General features: G+C 40.2%; 2 protein-coding genes across 2 annotated transcripts; both read left to right on the top strand.

The window, feature by feature from the left end:
• Window positions 1-1,281: 1,281 nt before the first annotated feature.
• On the top strand, window positions 1,282-7,549 carry rpl18 (ribosomal protein L18). Its single transcript, XM_085365576.1, has 7 exons — window positions 1,282-1,329; window positions 1,924-2,010; window positions 2,122-2,229; window positions 3,329-3,427; window positions 3,575-3,698; window positions 5,522-5,591; window positions 7,427-7,549. The coding sequence occupies exons 1-7, from the start codon at window positions 1,327-1,329 to the stop codon at window positions 7,500-7,502; spliced, it is 567 nt and encodes a 188-aa protein (XP_085221702.1). The 5' UTR covers window positions 1,282-1,326; the 3' UTR covers window positions 7,503-7,549.
• Window positions 7,550-12,483: 4,934 nt separating this feature from the next.
• Window positions 12,484-21,116, top strand: sphk2 (sphingosine kinase 2). The gene is made up of 7 exons (XM_085366494.1): window positions 12,484-13,438; window positions 15,267-15,416; window positions 15,502-15,596; window positions 15,707-15,822; window positions 16,776-16,979; window positions 17,112-18,720; window positions 19,016-21,116. Exons 1-7 carry the CDS (start codon window positions 12,982-12,984, stop codon window positions 19,076-19,078), a joined length of 2,694 nt encoding a protein of 897 aa, XP_085222620.1. The 5' UTR covers window positions 12,484-12,981; the 3' UTR covers window positions 19,079-21,116.
• Window positions 21,117-21,603: the final 487 nt, after the last annotated feature.

Here is a 21,603-nt window from a genome sequence, read left to right as displayed (position 1 = left end):
GTCCCGTGTTAATGTAATTAAAAGCATCATATAGAATTCTGCTCAGCATGTCTGTTTCTCTGTGTAAGTTACTTTGGTTGATTAACGTGAGTTTTTAGTTTGTCACATTAAAGAACAAAGTGGGAAAATACATTGTACAGATACACAAACAGTTTGGTTTAACTGTGTTTCTGTGTATAAAATGATCTCATCATGTTAATGTCTATTAATTTAATAACATTATATGTTCTACTTCACTTCCAACTTTACCAAAATATGAAATACTAAAGTTTATTTTCCGCTATTGAATCAAAACAAACGAAATTTTCACCATCAATAAATTTGGCTTATCTCAAATTTGCAGCTTACTAACTCAAACATCTGGGAATGTGTTTGAGATCATAACCTGTTGACTTCTGGGTGTTGTTGTTTTTTTTTCTTTTTAAACATAGTATTTGAATGAATACTTAGTGTACACCACCACTTCCTTCGGTGCTCCCTGGGCATACACTGTGCGATTTATTTTTTTTTGGCCCATTTTGAGCCGATTTTTCAGTCGTGCGACCGTTTTGGGCTGTTAATCCTCCAATATGCATAGATCAAACATCATTATCACAACAAGAACCACTTGAGAGATCAGCATAGAAAAGCGGGGTAGTAATAAAACGGCACTGTAAATGTCAAAACCCCCAGGCAGAGATCTGAGAGGAATAAAGAGGTCAGGGAGCAATAAAACATTAAAATTCAAATATGATGTCGCCTTTTTTACATTTTGGCGACACCCTGTGGCCTCAGCTTCATTTGCAGAATGCATGGTGTAGCGATGTAGCATGGAAAACGCAAGACACATTACCGGGTATGAATGCCTGGTAAAAACGAAGGCTATTATAATTTTAATAATGAGGTCACGTAAAATTTTCCACTTAACTAACCAAAACAATTTGTTCATATGCTAAATATAAATCATGCTCCTGTTGCTAAACCATTTCTGATACAAAATGTAATCTAAACAATTCATTTTTAAAGCTCTGTGATATAAAACTACTTTTTGGGTGAAATTCCGTGTTTATTTTCAAAATGCCTGATAAAAAAAAATCCTTCTAGTATTTTACTCAATGTACTAATTTGCTTAAATACTTATAACTAAATTAAACCAAAAAGATGCGAAAAGGTGAACTCGAGAAATGCTCATTTTCTGTTTCTACCACTGGGGGCGCCATCCCATATCATCCGAGCTGTTGGGGCAGGAAACGCATGCTCTCTAACCAATCAGGCGCCTGAGATCTAAGCGCACAGCTTATCGCGAGACCTCGGGTCTTCCTTTTCCCTTTTCGCTCTGAGTCCAAGATGGTAGGTCCTGCTAACAGAATTTCTAAAACACGATAGTCAGACTATCCGCGGTCATCCTCTGAATTAAACCACCTGATGTTTTAGATGAAAACATTTACACGTTATAAACATACTTTATGTCCGAGTCGTGCTAAGATTTCGTGTGATTTGACTTTATAATTCACATTAGCCTATATTCTTGGGAGCCGACACCGGTGGTAGCTTTACGCCTTCAAGTTGAGAATAAGTCAGATTTACAATGGGTTAAAGATGCTATATATTATCACAGGTCACTGTTTATTTTTGTCCCAAATTTAACGTATGTGTCGTAAGATCAGAAGTTTCCTTATTTGACGCTATATGCATGTTTGCTATGCCGTTCAGAGTTAGCGGTTAGCTGCAGAGTGTCAACGTGTGTATCGGCCGCTGTTATGTGGATGAGTATGAGCTATGTAGTGTGTAATATCCCTCTTAAATGTATTCTATTTTGTTTTCGGTGTTATATATTTAATTTTAAAGATAAACAGTTGAGGGTTAGATGTATGAGGTGTTCTTGGTCAAGATTGTTTTTCTTACCTGATTAATATATGAATCTGCTTCTAATCAATTTTCCAGGGAGTCGACATCAGGCACAACAAGGACCGTAAGGTGCACAGGAAGGAGCCAAAGAGCCAGGATATCTATCTGAGGCTCCTGGTCAAGGTAAGATTAATTTCTAGGTGTGTGAAGTTTGAAATGGTAGCTTGTGCATTTTAACTATTGAACAGTCTGAAACCCGTAATCCTGACATTCCTGGTGTTTTGCCTTTAACAGTTGTACAGGTTCTTGGCCCGCCGCTCCAATGCTCCCTTCAACAGGGTCGTCCTGAGGAGGCTGTTCATGAGCAGAACCAACAGGCCTCCCATTGCTGTCTCCCGCCTGGTAGGTCTTTCTTCCTCTCACTTTGATTTTCACACATGTATCCTCCTGTTTGCTTTTACTATGGTGTCCAGGTTAATTGGTTAGTCTTCAGCATCCCTGGCCTAATGTACCGAACTGTGCAGTGAACCTAAAATAAAGCTGGAAGAGGGCTATCAGGGCTTCTCTAAGGTTTCTTCTTATGAGAGATGCACTAATTGCAGTTTACTGATTCAGATTTCCAATTTTTTGAGTGTATTTCCTTTCTAAGGACTACAATTGACAGCATATACTAACAAAATGAATTCTTTAAGGAAGAAGTTACTCTTATAATAAAAGAGGCTCACTTTACAGTTTCGCCCAAGCTGCAGAAAGTTACAGGATCTCTCGTTTAAACAAATGAAACAATGGATGGAAAGAGGTAGAAAAATTTAATGGAAAATGAGTTGCTGTATGCCTACTGTTACCTGACAGATTTGATCACATCAATCAAAGCAGGTTCAGCAGATTTGTGTAAGAAGACAAATGCCGGATACTGGAATAATAATGTTGCTCATTGCCATAATTTTCCTCTTAACTGCTTTGACCCTTTGCGCATACTGAAGCTGCTGACTGGTGGCTGTCTCTGAGCTTTGGATTGCTTTAGTTCTAGATGCTTTACGTTTGAGTTTCTTTAAAATGTCTGTGTTTAGGTTTTGATTAGATTTGGTTTTCCTGGTATGAACATTCCTGACATAAGTGGACAACTTGTTGTTTTCGCTCAGTGTGAAACCCACACTCGCAGTATGTCCGGTATAGCTGTGAGTGTGTGAGTGCAACTTCTTTTCTGCAGCACCGTGCATGTGTTGCGCATTCATGAAATGGTAAGCTTCGTGGTAATGGTAAATCGGTCATGTAGGAGGCTGGTTGTTGGAACCAGAATGTTGGAAAGTTGGCTGATTGTGCGCCCTGGATCGGTGCATCTCTGCTACTCTTTCAATTTAGTTTTTAATGCGTCTTTAGAGATTCTGTAAAACAAATGACTGGATTTTTATTTTAGTACTCCCTGTTATCAGTTCTATAATCACACATTGATTTGCCTCAATTTCTTCTTCTTTTTTGTTTGTTTATTTTTTTCCCCTAGATCCGTAAGATGAAGCTTCCCGGCCGTGAGAACAAAATCGCTGTCGTCGTGGGAACAGTCACTGATGATGTCAGGATTCAGGATATCCCCAAGCTCAAGGTAGGTCTTACATTTAAGAAAAAACAGTTCAACTTCACTCCCACCCCCACCAGAAAATACATTTACTAACTGCTTCTTCAACATTGTAAAGGTGGCTTAAAAAAAAAATCTCAAATCAGACCTCACCTCTTGCTTGCTGTCCCACAGATTTGTGCTCTGAGGGTGACTGATGGTGCCCGCCGTAGGATCCTGAAGGCAGGAGGTCAGGTGATGACCTTCGACCAGCTGGCTTTGGCTTCTCCCAAAGGACATGGCACGGTGCTGCTGTCAGGTAACTGAACATATTGAGTTGGAGATCCTATTTTTGAAACGAGCTGTTTCCACCAGATGCCCTAGAAACTGGCCAATAAGGAAGATGTACCAGATAACAGCTTAAGTGTGCAGTTTGCTGAAGCTGTAGTGGTTGAGCTTCATTGGCTATTTGGAGGCTAAGAACACACTGCAATAGATGAGGATTGTACATCAAACAACTATGTATTTTTCTGCTTTCAATGGCAGTCAATATCTTACTTCTGCACAAGAGAACACTGTCTTAGCCTATCTGAAACCACATAAGATTTTTTCACCTGACTTTTTTTTGAGGGAATGTTCAGTCATTATTGTCATTAGAGATAACCAAGCATTAAAATATACTCATTTAAATATTGGTACAACCAAAAAATTGGCAAATAACACCAATAATCACATGCAATAAGAACTGATGACTGGGTTGAAGTTCAGTATTTTTCCAGAGCAGATTGCTTGTTTCTAATTTTTTATTTTTTTTTTAATTGTTTGAGAATGTTAAGTTTTTATTAGTTTCTGTGTTAGCTTTATACTTGATTATTAGGTGGATATTGTATGCTCAAGGTACAATATTTAGGATAATCATTAACAGGTTTTAAGTAGTAGAATTGAAACTGGTAGAATCACAGTCTTGAAGACATCCAAAGTCTCGTTAGGCAAGCTGTGATTTACACAGTTCACCAAACCAACGAATACTAAAACTAAGGACGTGTCCTCTTGTTATTTTATTACAGTTTTCTAACTTCAAACAATCACGTTAGTTCAGTTCACATGTAAATATTTAGTTTAGCTTAGGTAATTACATACTATAATGTTGCAGCATTGTGTTAAACATTTGTCATCTGCTTTTTTTTCTTCCTCAAATAGCCTCGATAATTACATTAAATAAGTGCAAATATTAGATTTTAGGGTCTGTTACACTCTTAAGGCTTTCACGGTCTTCTTGTTCCTTCAGGTGTTTAGTATATTTGGTAAGGATCTATCAGTGTGATATTTGACTCCTGATTCAAACAGCTTTATCTCGTATTGGCGGATCGATTCATTTGTGATTAATTTGTCACACCTCAGCACTGTTTGGTGCAGGTGGAGATAGCATAGCATGTAGGAAGCAAACAGCAGTTAGGACATCATATTCAGCATCAGCAGACATCTGAGGTCGGAGCATTATAACTTCAAAAAACTTGCAGTGGTGCTTCCCTAATATTTACAAATCTGGTCCGTACTAAAATGTGATTCTTGCACTTAAATGGTAAATGGACTGCATTTGTATAGAAGCTTTACTAGTCCCTAAGGACCCCAAAACGCTTTACACATTCAGTCACCCACCCATTCACACACTGGTGATGGGGCGCATTGACAGAGGCGAGGCTGCCGGACACTGGCGCCACTGGGCCCTCTGACCACCACCAGTAGGCAACGGGTGAAGTGTCTTTCCCAAGGACACAACGACCGAGACTGTCGGATCCAGGGCTCGAACCGGCAACCTTCCGATTACAAGACGAACTGCCAATTCTTGAGCCAGATCGCCCCTCAGCCACGATCGTGATTCTTGCACTTAATTTAATATCTGACATAAGGAAAAGGAAACAAATTATATACTTATTATTATTATTATTATTATTATTATTATACAAATTATATATTTTTTTTAAAAGAATACTTGAACTAAATCCGAGTTGGAGTGATGTTTGATTGGAACTGGGTCCGGGTCTCCCATCAGTTATGACTTGTGTGTGTGTGTGTGTGTGTGTGTGTGTGTGTGTGTGTGTGTGTATATATTTTAACCTTTAATATCGTCTTTTCCTCCAGGACCTCGTAAAGCCAGAGAGGTTTACAGGCACTTTGGAAAGGCTCCTGGAACCCCTCACAGCCACACCAAGTAAGTGTACATCTGATGTGAAGTTGCTGTTGTAAAAAAACTACTTAGCCTTAGGGCTGTTCGATATAACAATATATATCGGATGACGATATAAAAACATCTATCGTTTCATTTTACGCTGTCATTTGTTTCGTGGTATCGCAAAATAAACTGTTTACTGCAATATTTTTTCATCGTTTTGATGGTCACTGTAGTGGCTATATTAATTTCTTAAAGTTCTCTCTTATATAACCACACTACAGACGGACGAGCGCCTCTTTTTAGTTGTCGTTAGCAACAACGACCATCGCGTATCCGCTTGTTTATTTTCTACATAAACCTTTCACAATAAAGCTCAAGATCCTGTTGAGACTCTTCAAAATAAACTGAATCACGTGAAAGAGTATGCAGTGTTTACGGATGAGAAGCAAAAAATAGCCGTCAGGTGCTAAAAAATAAACCTTAGACTCAAACGTTAGAACAGGCTTTTCCCTGCAGCACGCCGTGTAATAAATACTCACAAAGAAAACGGCGGCCGTTACAACTTATGACTGAAAATGTGTAGTTTTATGCATCGGTTAAAACAATGGACTCCAGGTACATGGCGCCCAGCTGGAAACACTTCACGAGTCGAGCTGCCAGAGATTCACAGAATTTACAGAAAATGTTAAAATTTTGTGATTTATATCGTTATCGGATGATAGATGTTTTATATCAGGATATGAGATTTTGGTCATATCGCACAGCCCTACTTAGCCTTTAACTAAAGCTGGTTATGTGCATGTACTCAGGACTGCGTTGAGAGAATCAGGGAGACCATTGTCCACACTTGCCTTAACTTGCCCTTTCTTGTCTGTAGCACACATAAGGAGATTATAAGCCTCATAGTTCTCTAAGCACTAATCAATGTTTAGTTTTAGCAGGAAGTGACATATTCAGAATGTCTGGACACAGTTTTGTGCTCTTGTGGTTAAGTTTTTGATGGTCATCATACTCACACAGCTGTGAGAAGCGCTTCCAATGCATGTTTGAAAACTGCTCAAGGGATTCTCAGTAGTCCACTGTTGCTTCATGCTTTAAATGCCCAGGAGTCCACAAAGGCCAGAATTAAATGATTTCCTTATTCTGGCATGCTTTTTTTTTTTTTTTTTTTTTTTTTTAAAGGGTTTACATTCAGACTTAGTAAATACACGTCCAGCTGTTTCTTGGGCTCGTCTCCTAGGACGAGATTACAAAAGTGAATTAGAAATCTCCGCCCTATTAAAAGCATGATTGAAGTGGTAACCACTTCAGTCATAATTAGTAAATAAATCTTACAGGTGGTAGACATGGTACATATCTCTTGATTTAATCAGTGTTTGATGTTTTTAAATACAATAGTTTTAAGGTTTGAGGAGTTCAGAGGTGGTGTTGGTTGTCAGTGTAGAACAATGTCTTTCACACATGTTAATAATGATGTTATAAAAAGACTCTTGAGCTAAATCAGAAGACACTTCTAAAGTACTTTACATGTTGATGAAACCTACCTTTAACAAGTAAAGACATGTGAGGCTGATGTAAGGTAATGATGAATTGATGGAAATGTGTTCCCAAACAAAATAAATTCCAGCACTTTGTCCCAAACAAATGAAGCTCTTAGGATGATGTATGATCCATCAACATAGCTGGATTGTGACTCACAGGATGATGTAAAGGCCCAGCCATGAAAGGCTTCATTCAAATACCTGCTTCGGTCTTTTCCCACTGGAAAAATAAGACATCGATTTTTACCACTGACATTGAGTTCAAGGGACAAATGGAACTTAATCTTATGTGTTAGATATGCTAAATTTAAACCCTTTTGTGTCTTTCTCCAGGCCCTACGTCCGCTCCAAGGGCAGGAAGTTCGAGAGAGCCCGTGGTCGCAGAGCCAGCTGCGGCTACAAGAACTAATGCGTTTTTGTTTTCACTCTGCTACCAATAAAAGGCTGGTTGTACAAAATGTCTTCTGTGTTTTTGTTTGCCTGCTTGCTCTTCGCAAAATACACCCTTCATTGTTAATATGGTGGAGCTCGTGTTAAAGCACCAGCCATGCTGGAAGACAAGAATGGCATGTGGCTAATAAACTGAGGTCCCCACGTAAATGTTACAGGACACGTCTTTTAATTGGCATTTATCAGCCGGCCTGATAACAAGTGAGTTGGCCAGGAAGTGCTGGTCTGTCAATGATTGGAGAATGTCGGTGGGTGGGTGTTCTGTTTTCCTTATCGTCATTGGATTTCCTCTCCGCCGCTCAGAGCTGCTGCTCCTGCGTCTCCACATACTTCCTGCACCGAGCCACAGCATTCAGAGGCTATCTGTCGAAAGAGGGGAGCCAAGATGAGGTAGTTGGGGCTTTTTCTTTTCTTCTTTAAAAACCATGAAATGATATTAAACATGGGTTATACAGATATGCTTCTGGCGACATACAAAGCTCGAAAACAACTTTTCCTGTTGCTCATTTTGATAGGGTCTTAATAACTGCTAGCTAAAACCATGTATCCTATGCGCTAATTTAAGTATTTAATTAAACAAAAGGGGCATTTTATTTCGATTTGTCCATAGTGTTCCTCACTAATCTTTAGTGGAGTTATATTTGAATATATTTGTCGGGTTGAACTGGGACTATATGTCAGTTAGAAAGCCCCTAGTTAGCCCCTGTGCAGCGTGTCAGCCGTTTACATTAGCTAATGTTAGTGACGCTCGATTCACAACTATTGCTTAGCAGCTCTGTTTACCGTACACAAAGACCCGCTTCCTGCAGTTCATATTTCACCTTCTCATTTCTGGCACTACAAGCTAGAATTATCGGCTCTAGCTCGCCTGTGCTGTAACTGTCAAAATACAGCTAAACATGAACAGGTTAGCAGGCTAACAGCCTGTCAAATCCATGTAGCATTAAAGTTTAACCACATAGACGTAGCTCTTACTACCAGACAAGCTGCTAATAAATGTTTAATAACTCCTTTACTACAAGAGCGACCTCGAATTCAAAAGTGTAACCTTATCGAAAATTGGCTTTGTACTTTGAAGTCACTCAAAGACAACCTCATTGTGTGGGAGACCAAAATTAGTCGGAGCATAGTATTATTATTATTATTATTATTATTATTATTATTGGGTGTCCCCGCCCTGCGATTCAAGGACAGGGTAAGGTGCAACAATGGGCATCGGTAGGGTCTTTTTCTGTGTGTGTGCTTTATCAGGACGGGACATCAGCCAAGTATTGATTTTGTCTACACCACAGCTTGCATAATGTTTCCTGACTGCTATAAAAGTTGAAAGATGTGAACAGTTTATTAATTTAGGGTAAACCGAAGTCCCAGGTGAGACTGCAGCAATTGTACTTTATGAGCTAAAGTCTAATGATCTGTCTCCTGCTGACTTGGTAATTTATCATTGCTATAACCTCACGTGTAATGTAATTTGAAAATAATACATGTGTTTCGGTGTATTTTGATTATATATCCAGGGTTTTTCTAGGGTCAACATGAGTATTTTATGCAGAAGTCTGTGCGTTTTCCTATTATATGGGGACATGTTGTAAAACAAAGTTATGTTTAAGCTTGACTGAATGAAATCCCACTTTCAAAAATCATACCTCTGTTTGTTTTACTTTGGTAGAAGTTTAAAACCTTTTTGGATGGAAATAAAAGATTTACCATACAGGGAAAATCCTGATATGGCTCTTTGATAAGAGGTGATACCAGACCTCCTTGTTTGGTACAAATATGAGACTGTACTAATGCTTATTGCAAAGTCTGTAAAATATAATACAATTATTTAGGTTAGGTTATTTAAACCGTGAAAGAGACACTGTGTCCCTAAATCCTGTTACGCAGAAGTTACCCTGAATTAGAAAAAAAACACATGAATTGTCATGCAACCTTTCCTCTACAAAAAATAGTGTCTCAGCAAGCCAGTTGAGGATGTGTGACTCTTGAGTCATTACGTGGTTTACCACAGACGCACCTCAGGTCAAAGGGCATAACGAATCTTATATTGCTTCACCCTGTACCCATAATCAGTTTTCTTATCATCAATGTCCTCCTCTGTACTTGACTGAAGTATTGTTTTTGTGCAGTACAATACATCTAAAGTTTTATTCATTTCATGTAATTTACTGTTGTGCTTCTTAAATTTTGATTTCTTAAATATTTGCAAAATCATGTCATGGTTATCACCACAGCGTTGTGGTGTGGTCATAGTGCTGAGGCTTGTACTGGCAAGCAAGATTCTGCTATAACACTGGATTATCAGTGTTACAAAGGGTGATTCGCTTTTTACCAGAGTAAATGATCTATTCTGACCCATGGACCTAATGGTACAGCTATTTTGAGGGGGTGAAGTTTTTGTCTGAGAAATTTTGAAAAATGAGAAACAATGGATTCTTAGTGCCATCCATCCATCTACCACTATCATGGTTTGAATGTGTACCAGTCTTACCAGAGTGACACCCCCCCCCCCCCCCCCCCCCCCCCCCCCCCCCCATTGCCTCCCCTAGTACTTCCAGGAAGACGCCAAGGTATTCACAGTCTTTCTGGGAGATATAATCTCTCCAGCACCTCTTTGGTGTACCCCAGAGCGTCCTCACGATAGGACATGACCAAAACAGTTCACCTTGGAGGCACCCAGGGAGCATCCCACTCCTTTTGATGTGTAGGAGGAATGACTCTACTTTGAGCCCTTCCAAAACGACCAAGCTTCTCACCCTATCTCTAATCTGCTGATTGTGTTGATGATGTCAGTATTTCAGTTCACTACCCAGAGCTTGGGTCCACAGGTGAGGGTAGGAATGTAGATCAACAGGTAAACCATCAAGTTTAGCTCTCTCTTCACCGCAATAAACCGGTTTATCGTCCACATCATTGCTGATGCTGTGCCAATCAGCCTTTCAAACTCGCATCACTCATGAATCAGACCCAGAAATAGTTAAACTCCTTCACTTCGGCCAGCAACTCCTCTCTAACCTTGAGTGGGCAATCACCCCTTTTCTGACTGAGAACCTTGTGTCTTAGGCTACGTTCACACTGCACACTGTCTTAATGCTCAATTCCGATTTTTTGATCAGATCCGATTTTTTTGTCTGCTTGTTCACACTACAAATAAAATGTGACAGCAAAAGCGCTCTAGTGTGAACCCTCAAAGTGGCCCGCATGCACAAAAGAAGACATCACACACAACGCGCTCTGTTTAGACCCAGAGCAAACAGTATTGTTTGACTGATAGCCCTTAATATAAAGACTTGTTTCAGTCTTTACGTTTCCCAATTTTTCTTTAAGTTATAAAGTTATTTTGTTATTTACATATGGCCTAATAATTATCCTTATTGCAGTTTTAGAGAGGAGCTGTGCTTCAAAGGATAGTTGCAGGTTTCTGTCAGAATCTGCAGATTATACAGTACAAATAAAATGTTCACGTTTCTCCAACGTTGTCTTCCCAACAGTTTAGGGTAGGGTCAAAAAAGTCGGATTTGATGCGCTTTTGCTTGCAGTGCGAACATAGCCTTAGATTCGCTAATTCTTATCCCACTTCACACTAAGCTACCAACCACCTCGGTGCTGGAGGCCACTTCCTGGTGAGGCAAAAAAAATAAATAAAAATTGCATGATTCCACAAAAAAGCAAAGAGATTATCCATGGCCTCCAAAACAGAAACCTTCCACAATCTTACTGCACTTAGAAATTCTGTCTACAAAAGCTGCAAATAGAACTGGTGACAAAGGGCAGCCCTGATAGAGTCCAACTTCCACCGGGAGCGGGTCTGACTCTTACTGCTGGCAATGTGAACTAAGCTTTCACTGGCTGTACAGGAACAGGCTTTTTTCTGTTTGCTGCTAGCAAGTTTAAAGTAGTTTTAGTGTTCTGTACGCCTTTAGTAGCATGATCTTAAAACAGGACACCTGTGCCTTGTTCTTACAAACTTTATACAAAGTTTGTGAATAGACAGGAAAACCATATTTTTCTTTATTTTTTACATGTTCTCACACAGTTTAACCTCACTGGCACTGAATTTAAAATGTTTTACATACACGTATGTCAGATCCTCCTGTGTCTTAATGACACATCAAGCGAACGCACTTGCAGGTAGTTTGGAAAACACTGGGTTAAGTTATTGAGCTGATCAGTGCATGTTAGAGTAACTGAAACCAGATAAGGAAAAAATATTCAGGGTATGCTGAACTTGCTTCTTAGTCAGGCCCCTGCTTTTGTTTCTTTTTCCTACTGTTGTTTTTTTCCACTAACTGCTGTTCTCCTTTGTCCTCAAACAGGAACAGAGATATTTGGGAGGGAACGTGAGGCTTGACTCAAGGACTTTAAGATGACATAAATTAAGGACCCAACTGGAACTGTCTCCTTGTTTGTCTTTTGTTTTGTTTCTGTTTTTGTTTTTGATTTCTGTTGTCATTTTTGTTTTTTCACCTGTCTTTGTGTTGCTCTTCCTATTGGGGGGTAGTACTTGATTGAGTGAATGTTATCACACTACTGTCTGGAGAACTGGCTTAGTCACTCCTTTTGTCTGCCTCCTTTATGTCACTTAGAACAAGATAGCAATAGAAGTGTCAAAGGTCTTGAAAAGTCTGCACTAATCTATCTTTGTGGCATTAATTACTTTTTGGGCAACACTTAAAATGCAACTTACTTTACAAAAATCTTGTGCATTAATTTAATTTAATTGTTGTAACCTCCTTGTCTAAACAAGGTGTGTTTGTGTTTTGTCTTGATCATACTTAATGATCATTTTTAATGCAACTAAGAGTTTCATTTTTGTCCATATGTGTAATTATTTAAGGCGAATTGTCATTGTTAAGTAGCTGCTGAGCTGCCCTGTATTGCTATCACAATAGGCAGCTTTTACATTGTAATGTAAACTTATTTGTGAAGAACACTTTTTTTTTTTGCTTAAATGACTGATTCTACATTTTATAAAAATCCTGTTTGTTGTGACTATGTTGATGTATTTTCTGTCCACTTTCCAATTCGGAGCCAACTGTATGAGCTGACAGCTCCACAGATCACACCTTGATGGGAGGTTTCTAACTGTGACACAAAGACTGGTCTTAAGCAGTTCCCATCTTCACTGGATCAATAAAAAATACTCTAATTTGAAGAAGGATTAAACTGGGAAACGTTATTTGTATTCTTTTCAAATGAAGACATATATCTGAACTGGAACGACAGGAAGATCATTTTTTGTGACTTTTACCCCTTAAACTGAAGCACTGACAAAAAGAATGATTTCGAAGAGATTTTAAGGAGAAAGTTCTCGACAGACATAGTCTTTCAATTTGTGCTGCAAAACATGAACAGCTGGTAGATTGCCCAGCTCTTCAAGCATCTGAGTTCAGAAGCCCTTGTTTTTTTTTTAGACTGATTAACTTTGAGCAAAGAAAATGCGATCCCCAGAACCTTCCTCACCTTCTCCAGCAGAAGCTCTCCTTCATGGTCAGTTTGCCAGCTGGGGAACAAACAGCAACAATAACAGTAGTCCCAACAGCCCCGGTGGTTCAGGAGGGCTGTCCCCAGCTGCTCCTCCAACTCCAGCTCCGGCATCCAACTACGCCCTGACCCTCACCCACACCCACATACATATACAACGCCTGTCCCCCCGGCCTGGAAAAGAAGCTCGTCTCCTGCTACCCTTATTAGAGTTGGTGGGGTGCAGCTGCCCCCGGTCCCCTGCTCCCCCTCTGCTGGTGCTGTACTGGTACCCACCAGGAAAACGAAGGAAAGGAGTGTCCCGGCGCAGGCAGGTGAGGGCCTATCTGGCAGAAAGCAGAGCTGAAGCTGAGAGGTGGTCGGCTGCTGTACAGTGTCTACTTAGAGGTGTGATGGTCACTGCTAACACAGGTGAGTGTATGTTTTACCTGTGGTTTGTTTGTGCAGCTTGGATCTTGTTTCTAAATGAACATACAAAAGACTGTAGCAGTAGCTACACATTTTGCGTATTTATATACTGTAGAGTGTGATTTTTTTGTTTTTGTTTTATTGCATGAATTTTATTATGTTGTCTTAAATGTAAGTATGTCATAATGATAAACTTTTATTATAAATGACCATGGGCAGTAGAAGCAAAGCTTTTGAACATTTTCCAGGAGTAATTCAGACAGTTTTTATTTTATTTTATTTTATCACAATTTAATAATAATAATTTAATAATAAAAAAAGCAAATTAGTGAACAATAAGGCAAAAAATTCATTAAGGCAAAATTCAGTTTTCCGATGTCTTATATACAACTACATCTGCTCTATTATATTATATAAGACTAGGCTGAAATCGATTTGATAGTGGCAGCAACTGTAAACCACAGTTCGCCCTGATCATTGGTACTGTACACTGAGCTGATGGCCTAATTAAAAGAGTAACACTAATAGCTTATCACAGTGTTTATGGAGCTTTAGCCTTTGTATTTGTCTCCTTGATAAAGTCTTGAATTTCAGATGCTTACAGTAGAAAACCTACACAATGTAGCATCAATCCACTTTGCTCCATGCCCTCTTTGTAAACTTCTACTAAGCCTAGCGTAATGTCACAGGGAACCAAGACTTTAATGTATTACATTTCCTCACTGAGGGCACAAATGGTAACAAGACTAGTTTAACATTTTGGGGCATTATATAAAAGACAAATGAGGATTAACACTAATGCACCCTAAGAGGCTGTGAGATTTAGCATCGAGAGCTTTTGGATTTTGTGTGTTTCACATAACAGGATCATTTTCTTTATTTTTTTTGTGGGGTTTTTTCCATCTAAACCTATACGTCCTTCCTCTTATCTTTCCTGCACATGTGGTCTGTATCTTTCAGTGTCTAATGCAGAGACAGAGGGCGGGGAGTCACCATCCTCAGTTATCTGACAGCTCAGCATGAACTTTGTGTTTGTGTTTACTTTTTTTGTCTCCATTGTCTGTGTGGCACAGAGTTAATCGGCATCTCCCATCTTCTGTTTTTCTTTTCCTCGTCTGTAGGCTCACTCTTTAATCCTTAAGTCTCTTAAATCTCGTCTTCTGAGATCTTTAGTGCATACCCTTCACTCGCAGTGATGCAGCTGTCATTCTTTTTTTAATTTCTGCTTGTGTAACATTCATAATCACACTTCTGAATCACTCAGTGGCCCAATACTGAGAATGTTTATGCTGATGGGCATTATAGGTGTGGTCAGATGGGTTTTCCGCACAATAGCGTGAAGTGTGGTTTATTGCATAATCAAGGATTATGTGACAGCACAGCCACATAATATCCTCTCATGCACCAGTGGTTTCATCTATAACATACTACAGTTTATATTGAATTTTATCCTTAGATATTTACTTTCCCCACAGGTTTTATAGAACAGGACTAGAGTAATTTCATTGCCTTCGTATGCCACTGTTTAGTTTTGACCAACTATAATACCTATAATTTGAAGTCTAAATGTGCCCTTTATCATATATCTGACTTTAAATGATTGACAAACTCACTCTTGAAGGACAGTGTGATATGTATTCTGTCAGGAGAACTTTAGGAGGCTTCAAATGGATAAATGCATTCAAAGTCCAAGGTTGGGCAACACTGTAATACCAGCTTAGCTTATGTCCCAGTTGGCTGGTTTTGAAAATGTGCTGAACCACTTTCTTTGTCCTGGACCAGAGCTGTGCAGGTTTTAATTAATCCATCCTGTTCTGTCTTTCTTGTGAAGAATTTTCAAGAAGTCTGCTACCTCGTCCCAGGCGACTACTGTTATTGGTCAATCCCTTCAGTGGAAGAGGCCAGGCAATGCAGTGGTGTCAGACCCACATCCTGCCAATGATTAGAGAGTCCAACATCAGCTACAACCTTATACAGACAGGTAACACCCTGAGGTCTAAAACATCCCAATGAGTCAGAATGTATGCATTTATATGGCAGGCATTAACGTAATTACCCTCCCTCAGAACGCCAGAACCATGCCAGAGAGCTCATCAGAGAGATATCACTCCCAGAGTGGGATGGCATCATCATTGTTTCTGGGGATGGTCTACTGCATGAGGTAAGGTGTTTTTGGCCTGAGAGGACAACCAGGCTGAAATTGTGGCACGTAAATGTATGTCTATGTCTAACACTGTGATTATTTAAATCTTCTGTCTTGTTTTCCTGCAGGTAATTAATGGGCTGATGGAGCGCTCAGACTGGGAACAAGCAATAAAAATACCTGTCGGGATTCTACCCTGCGGCTCTGGGAATGCACTGGCTGGCTCCATCAATCACCACGCAGGGTGAGCACATCTGTTTAGGTTGAAGCTTTTCTTCCAGCTGCCTGTACAGTGTGGAATTAGGTGGAACATTAAGTCTTCATATCTCCCTCAGTGTTTGCATAGTGGATGATTTAAAGTAATGCTGACAGTCTAGATTGTGTTTGCTGATAACGGGTGCAGTCAAGTTAATTCTTTAAACTTTATGACCTCTGAATGAGCCAATCATATTACAGATTGCATATGCAGACTCTTTCACAGCAAAACTTAACCAGTTTAATATTTTTGACAGAGAGTAACAGAAACAAGCTGTGATACCCTGAAAGAATTATCTGTTTTCTGATACGTTTCTGGAGAAACTTAAAAAAGTGCACTTTCTGTAAACCCTCAGCCAGCTATCTCATCCTGTGAGATAGCTGGCTGGTCAAAACAACTTTTAGCCAATGAAATGGCTCATTTTTAATCTACATTTTGATACCAGGTTCATTTTCTAGCCATGAATCCTTCTGTCTAGAAATAATTTTCTATGATTTAAACCTCCTTGGATCTGCATCACAGAGGGTCTCAGAGTCAATGGATGCTCTCTTTGCTAGTGCTGAATTTTCTTATTATATTCATACATTCATATGATGGCATGTCTCTTTTGCTTTACTGAACTTCCGAGAAGAATATCCAGTTGTCGTGACATTTATGTTCAATGTAACGTCTTTATCTGCTGGCTTGTACAGGGAGGTTTAGATGATCCTGAGACCCTCTGATGTAGTCAGATGATTTTAGTTTATTTTTATGAAAACTGACCTTACAAAAAAGCCCATGGATACCCAGATTATTCTGTTAAAATAAACTACATAAAAAACAATGTTTTTTTCCTAAACAAAAGACCGTAGAATTATGTATATTTGTTTTGTTTAATCTAGTCTTTGAATAGCTGTTGTACAGATCTGTCTTTATTTTTACTTTTTTAAAAATTTCCTCAGGTATGACATGTGCCTTCGAGAGCCCCTCCTTTTGAACTGCTGCTTTTTGCTCTGTCGAGGCGGAGTCCGACCCATGGACCTGGTCTCTGTGACAACAAGCCCCGCCCCTTCCAACAGCAACCGTGCTGCAGGACCCAGGAGACTGTTTTCCTTTCTTTCTGTTGCCTGGGGCTTTGTGTCCGATGTGGACATTGAGAGTGAGAGGTGGGTGTTTCAAGTTTTCAGAATCTTAATCTAATGTTGTTTTCTTCATAAAAGCCTGGCTTTTAATTTATTCTGGATTATGTGACGTCAATTTCAAAATGTAGCTTCACTTGCAGTCTTGTCTTCTTCCAGGTATCGTGGTCTTGGCTCAGCTCGCTTCACCCTGGGCACATTAGTGCGCATAGCTTCTCTACGATCCTACAAGGGTCGTCTCTCCTTCCTACCACCCTCTGTTGTCACCACATCACCAGATGCCACACCTCCACCAAGGAGACCGCTCTCCCGCAGTATCACAGAAGGCCTGGAGGGCTTCTGCCGCACGCCTATCCATCGCACCTGCTCTGACATGGGCATCAGTGAACAGAGGAGCTTGCGCAGGGGTGAGGGAGAGGGGGAAAAAGAAGAGAGGCAAAAGGAAAGGGAGAGAAGAAGGGAGAGGGCCAGGGGAGGAGGAACTGGTGTGGTGAGGGCAAGCAGTCTGGCAGAAGACAGAGAGAGGGAGGGACAGATGGAGATGGAAGCAGAGGAGGAGAGGTCAGGGACTTGTTCAGAGAGATCAGGGACAAGTTCAGAATCAAATGAAAGGGATGAATGCAGTATGGGAAGGGAAGAAAGGCTGGAGAGGATCAAGGATGAAAGGGAAGATGATGGAACAGCAGAGCAATACTCAGAGGAGATTGAGGAAGACGATAGAGGTAAGGAAGGGAGCAGTGGTTCTGTAGAAGGAGAGGGAGTGTTGCATGCGAGAGAGCTGGGTGAGAGCTATGGGGTTGTCATGGGGCGAGAGGCAGATGAAGAGCCAGAGGATGGCGTCACCCACCAGGATTGCCTTCATGAGACCAGGCAGGCAGTGAGAAAGAATTCAGCCCCTTCAAGCCAGATAGCCGAAGCTCTCTGCAACCAGCCTCTCAGTCAGGAGGCTGATGCAGATTCAGGCACTTCAAATGGCGTCGATGATATGGATCTGAATGGATCTTACTACCGGAAAGATTCATACACACTGGATGTCGCTCGTGAGCGAGCTTTGACGATCTCCTCTCCCTTTCGTCATTCTCCCTTCTCTTACAAGGCCAAAACCCTGGACAAAAACCAAAACGCCTCCCGGCCAAGGCCCCTCTCCCTCCTTCAGCACTCCCAGACAAATTCCCTCCCACCTAAACTCAACTCTCTCTCCCTGTCTCTTTCTCCCACACCCCCCTCGTCTCCTTCTTGTGCCTCCCCACACTCATCATCCTACCTCGCTCCTCGTCCTAACACCCCAAATTCCACATCACCCTCGCCCTCTTTACGCACGCCATCCTCTTCTTTTAACTTTGACATTGCTGAACCAGCAGGACCCTTCAAGAACCGTCCATCATTCTCGCTGCCTTTAAATCTAGCAAGGGATGACTTGTTACCCCCTCTTGACCAGCCCCTTCCCACTCGAGACTGGATCACCATTGAAGGGGACTTTGTCCTGGTCCTGGCCCTTTATCAGACCCACCTTGGGGCTGACCTTTTTGCTGCACCCCAGGCCAGGTTTGACGATGGGCTGATCCATCTGACTTTTGTGCGAGCAGGGATCTCTAGAGCAACTCTACTGAGACTTTTCTTTGCCATGGAAAGAGGAACCCACCACTCTGTCAGCTCTCCCTATGTGAGCCACGTTACTTGTAAAGCATTCAGGCTGCAGCCTCTGTCGGCACGAGGAACACTCACTGTGGACGGAGAGCTTGTGCCCTACGGGCCGCTTCAAGCACAGGTCAGAAAGAAAAACAAGATTTAGCATAAATAATACTTGTTGAGTAAAACCACAGTGATAAATTCCTAGGTCTTTTCATTTGTCTCAGTCTGAATTTAGTTTGTAATAACTACATGTTCTGTACTTTTAAAGCTTTTAATTAATCATCTGATTATTCATTCACATTGCCAACAGCAACTTACGTACTGTATGTTTCTACTCTCAACACTTAAGTACTGTGTGTTCTGTGCTGCTTTTTTTTGCTAACACTTGTGATTAGTAATATTCATTTTCCTGATCTCTTAATGTTTTATAGATCCATCCTTCCATGGCCCGTCTCATTGTTGGAGACTCTGGAGAGAGGATTACCAGATTCTAATCAGGGATTGGTTGATTTGATTGACATATCAGCACTCTACTGAATTATATAATCTCTGTTGCCATCCATAGTCTGAGAGGACAGGAGTAGCTGAGAGACTTCAAATAGCCCGAATTGCAGAAACTGCTTTTCTACGGATTAATGAAAGGGATAACCAACCAAGCCACGCATCACTGAAGCATCTCTGCAGGGATTAATAGTGAATTTGAAAATGGATGAAAAATGCACCTCATTACATAGCTGTTGGATTACGCACAGTGTACCCTGAGAAGCATGAAAACAGCACGGCCTGGGATGATGAGAGGGAAAAACAATTGAATGTTTATGGGTTTTTGTGCAGATAGTGCATGTGTTGGATGTATACATAACAGTATGCATGCAAAGAAGCACTACCTGTTTTATTTTTGTTTTTGTTTTTGCCTTACGCTGAGATGAAGAGAAATCAGATTAAATTCAAAGAATATCATTTGTACACATGAAAAGCTATAAAAATGTATTGAGATTCTCTTAGGCCAAGAGCCAGTGAAATTATTGCCACGTCTCTATCATCAAACAGCCTCATCTTACATCAACATCCAGATGTTTGAGTATAAAAACTTTAGTCCCTGAAAGGAATGCCTTATCTGATACTGTACAGTACAGCTGTACTTTTATCCTTTCCTTCTTATGTATGAAACTTTAATCTTCTTGATTTCCGTTCACCTATCAAAGTCCTTTGACTACATTTAAAAAACATAAAGTCTGAGCGCATGTGACTCGGCCACTTTTGTGTATCAGTGGAGAAAAAAAGTGACTACAAGTAATTATTTTTCTCATGCAAGTAAATCCACATAGAGCAGCAGGATCAAGCTTTTCAGGGTCACCACATTAGTAGGAGCAGTGGATCCGTTAAAGGGTATCCATCACCAACGTTTGCATAATCTGCCTTTTTTTCTTAACCAGTGGAGGCAAAGTGATAGTGATGTTTAACAGACGTTGCATGCCTCAGTTAAGAAGTAAATTTCACATGTATTCTTCCCAAACACACTGAAGATCACAACACTAGAACAATTCAAACTATAGGGTAACACTATTCTGTCTGATGCAGTGTTTTGTTTCAGAAAGTAGATCCACTAGCATTAGCGTCACCTGACATGAATTAACTGTTGCACTTTGAAGACTCTTAGCTTTTGAGGATGTGACTGACCGTTAACAAAGTCATGTTGAAACTCTAAAATCCTGCTGTAGAGTCAGCACTAATCCCCAGCGTTGTCAGATCAGGTGGTAAATCAGATAGAAGAACAGCTTGCACTTTGCCAGCAGCAGAGGCAGTTTGTTCAAGTAGGCAACAGACTGATGTTTAAAACTGAAATATATATTTTGAGACTACAAGTATTTCCAAATGTTGATGAGTTGAATCAAACTACAGAGGTTGAAGCCCTTTGAGGATTTTTTTTATTTTTTATTCAAATCTGCTGATACTTGGACGAAGAATAAATCATTAGCATGTGCAGTTCAATAATCAGGAAGTTTGTGTGCCAACTGCTTGGTTCATCATCAACTTACTGTATGTCTCGGTCATACCTGGACAAATCAATGCCTTTGTATAATAAGCCTGTAAATTCTGGCTGTTGATCATGAACTGTTTAAACCTGACTGCAGAAAATGGAGTAAAACTCTTTTGCTTACCAGGATGTTATTTTTTTGCTTTTGTTTTTATTTTGTGTTCCTTTGAGCGCACAATGCAGCTATTCTACCACAGCTTCACTGTGCTTACACAGCTACAGAATGTGAGTACAACATTTTGGGTCTAGGCTTGTAATATTACCAAATAGATGAGTCTCTATACACTTTGAATGGAGTTTTTGCCAAAATGTTTACCCTTGATGTTTAAGAGACTAGTTATGACCATTTACCTTCCGAAACATTTTGTTGTCTATGGCCATAGCTGGGACCATGGTGTTAAAGACCAATTCCTATATGACCATGATGGGGTATTACCCTTCAGTTGCTAATGCCATAAAGATGTCTGTAGTGGGCTGCCTGTAATGAAATTGTAATTACTACTAAAACAATGAAAATATATACATTGTACAGTTAATAGTTATATATGGTTTTCAATAAATGTAACTTCATATGTTTGTTTGGAGCAAATTAATGCCTTATTTTGTCTTTAGTCACTAAAATGCCACCACATTTTTATAATAGAATTAAACCGTTTGATGTGGAAAACAGGAAGCTTTTTTCACGTATCTAAATGGCTTTTTTATCTTTTACCCTTCCAGCAACGCATTCATAATAAAATTGATCTGTAACTGTCGATCCTTTTTTTCCCTCTTAAAAGTGTTATATATACACTCACCAGCCACTTATTAGGTATGCCATGCTTGTACTGAGTTGGACCCCCTTTTACTTTAGGATTGATTAAATTCTGCATGGCACAGATGCAGCAAGGTGCAGGGAACATTTCTGAACGATTTTGGTTCATATTGAGTTAGAGAAGCAAAGGTGAGATGGCTTGGATATTAGTAGAGGAGAGACAGTGG

This window comes from Diplotaxodon limnothrissa, linkage group LG11 (genome assembly GCF_057381915.1).
Source record: "Diplotaxodon limnothrissa isolate DT_005_m linkage group LG11, D_limnothrissa_male_GT1.1, whole genome shotgun sequence".
Classification (NCBI taxonomy): Eukaryota; Metazoa; Chordata; class Actinopteri; order Cichliformes; family Cichlidae; genus Diplotaxodon; species Diplotaxodon limnothrissa.
The sequence above is the reverse complement of the archived record's forward strand: the minus strand, read 5'-3'. Positions and strand labels throughout refer to the sequence as shown.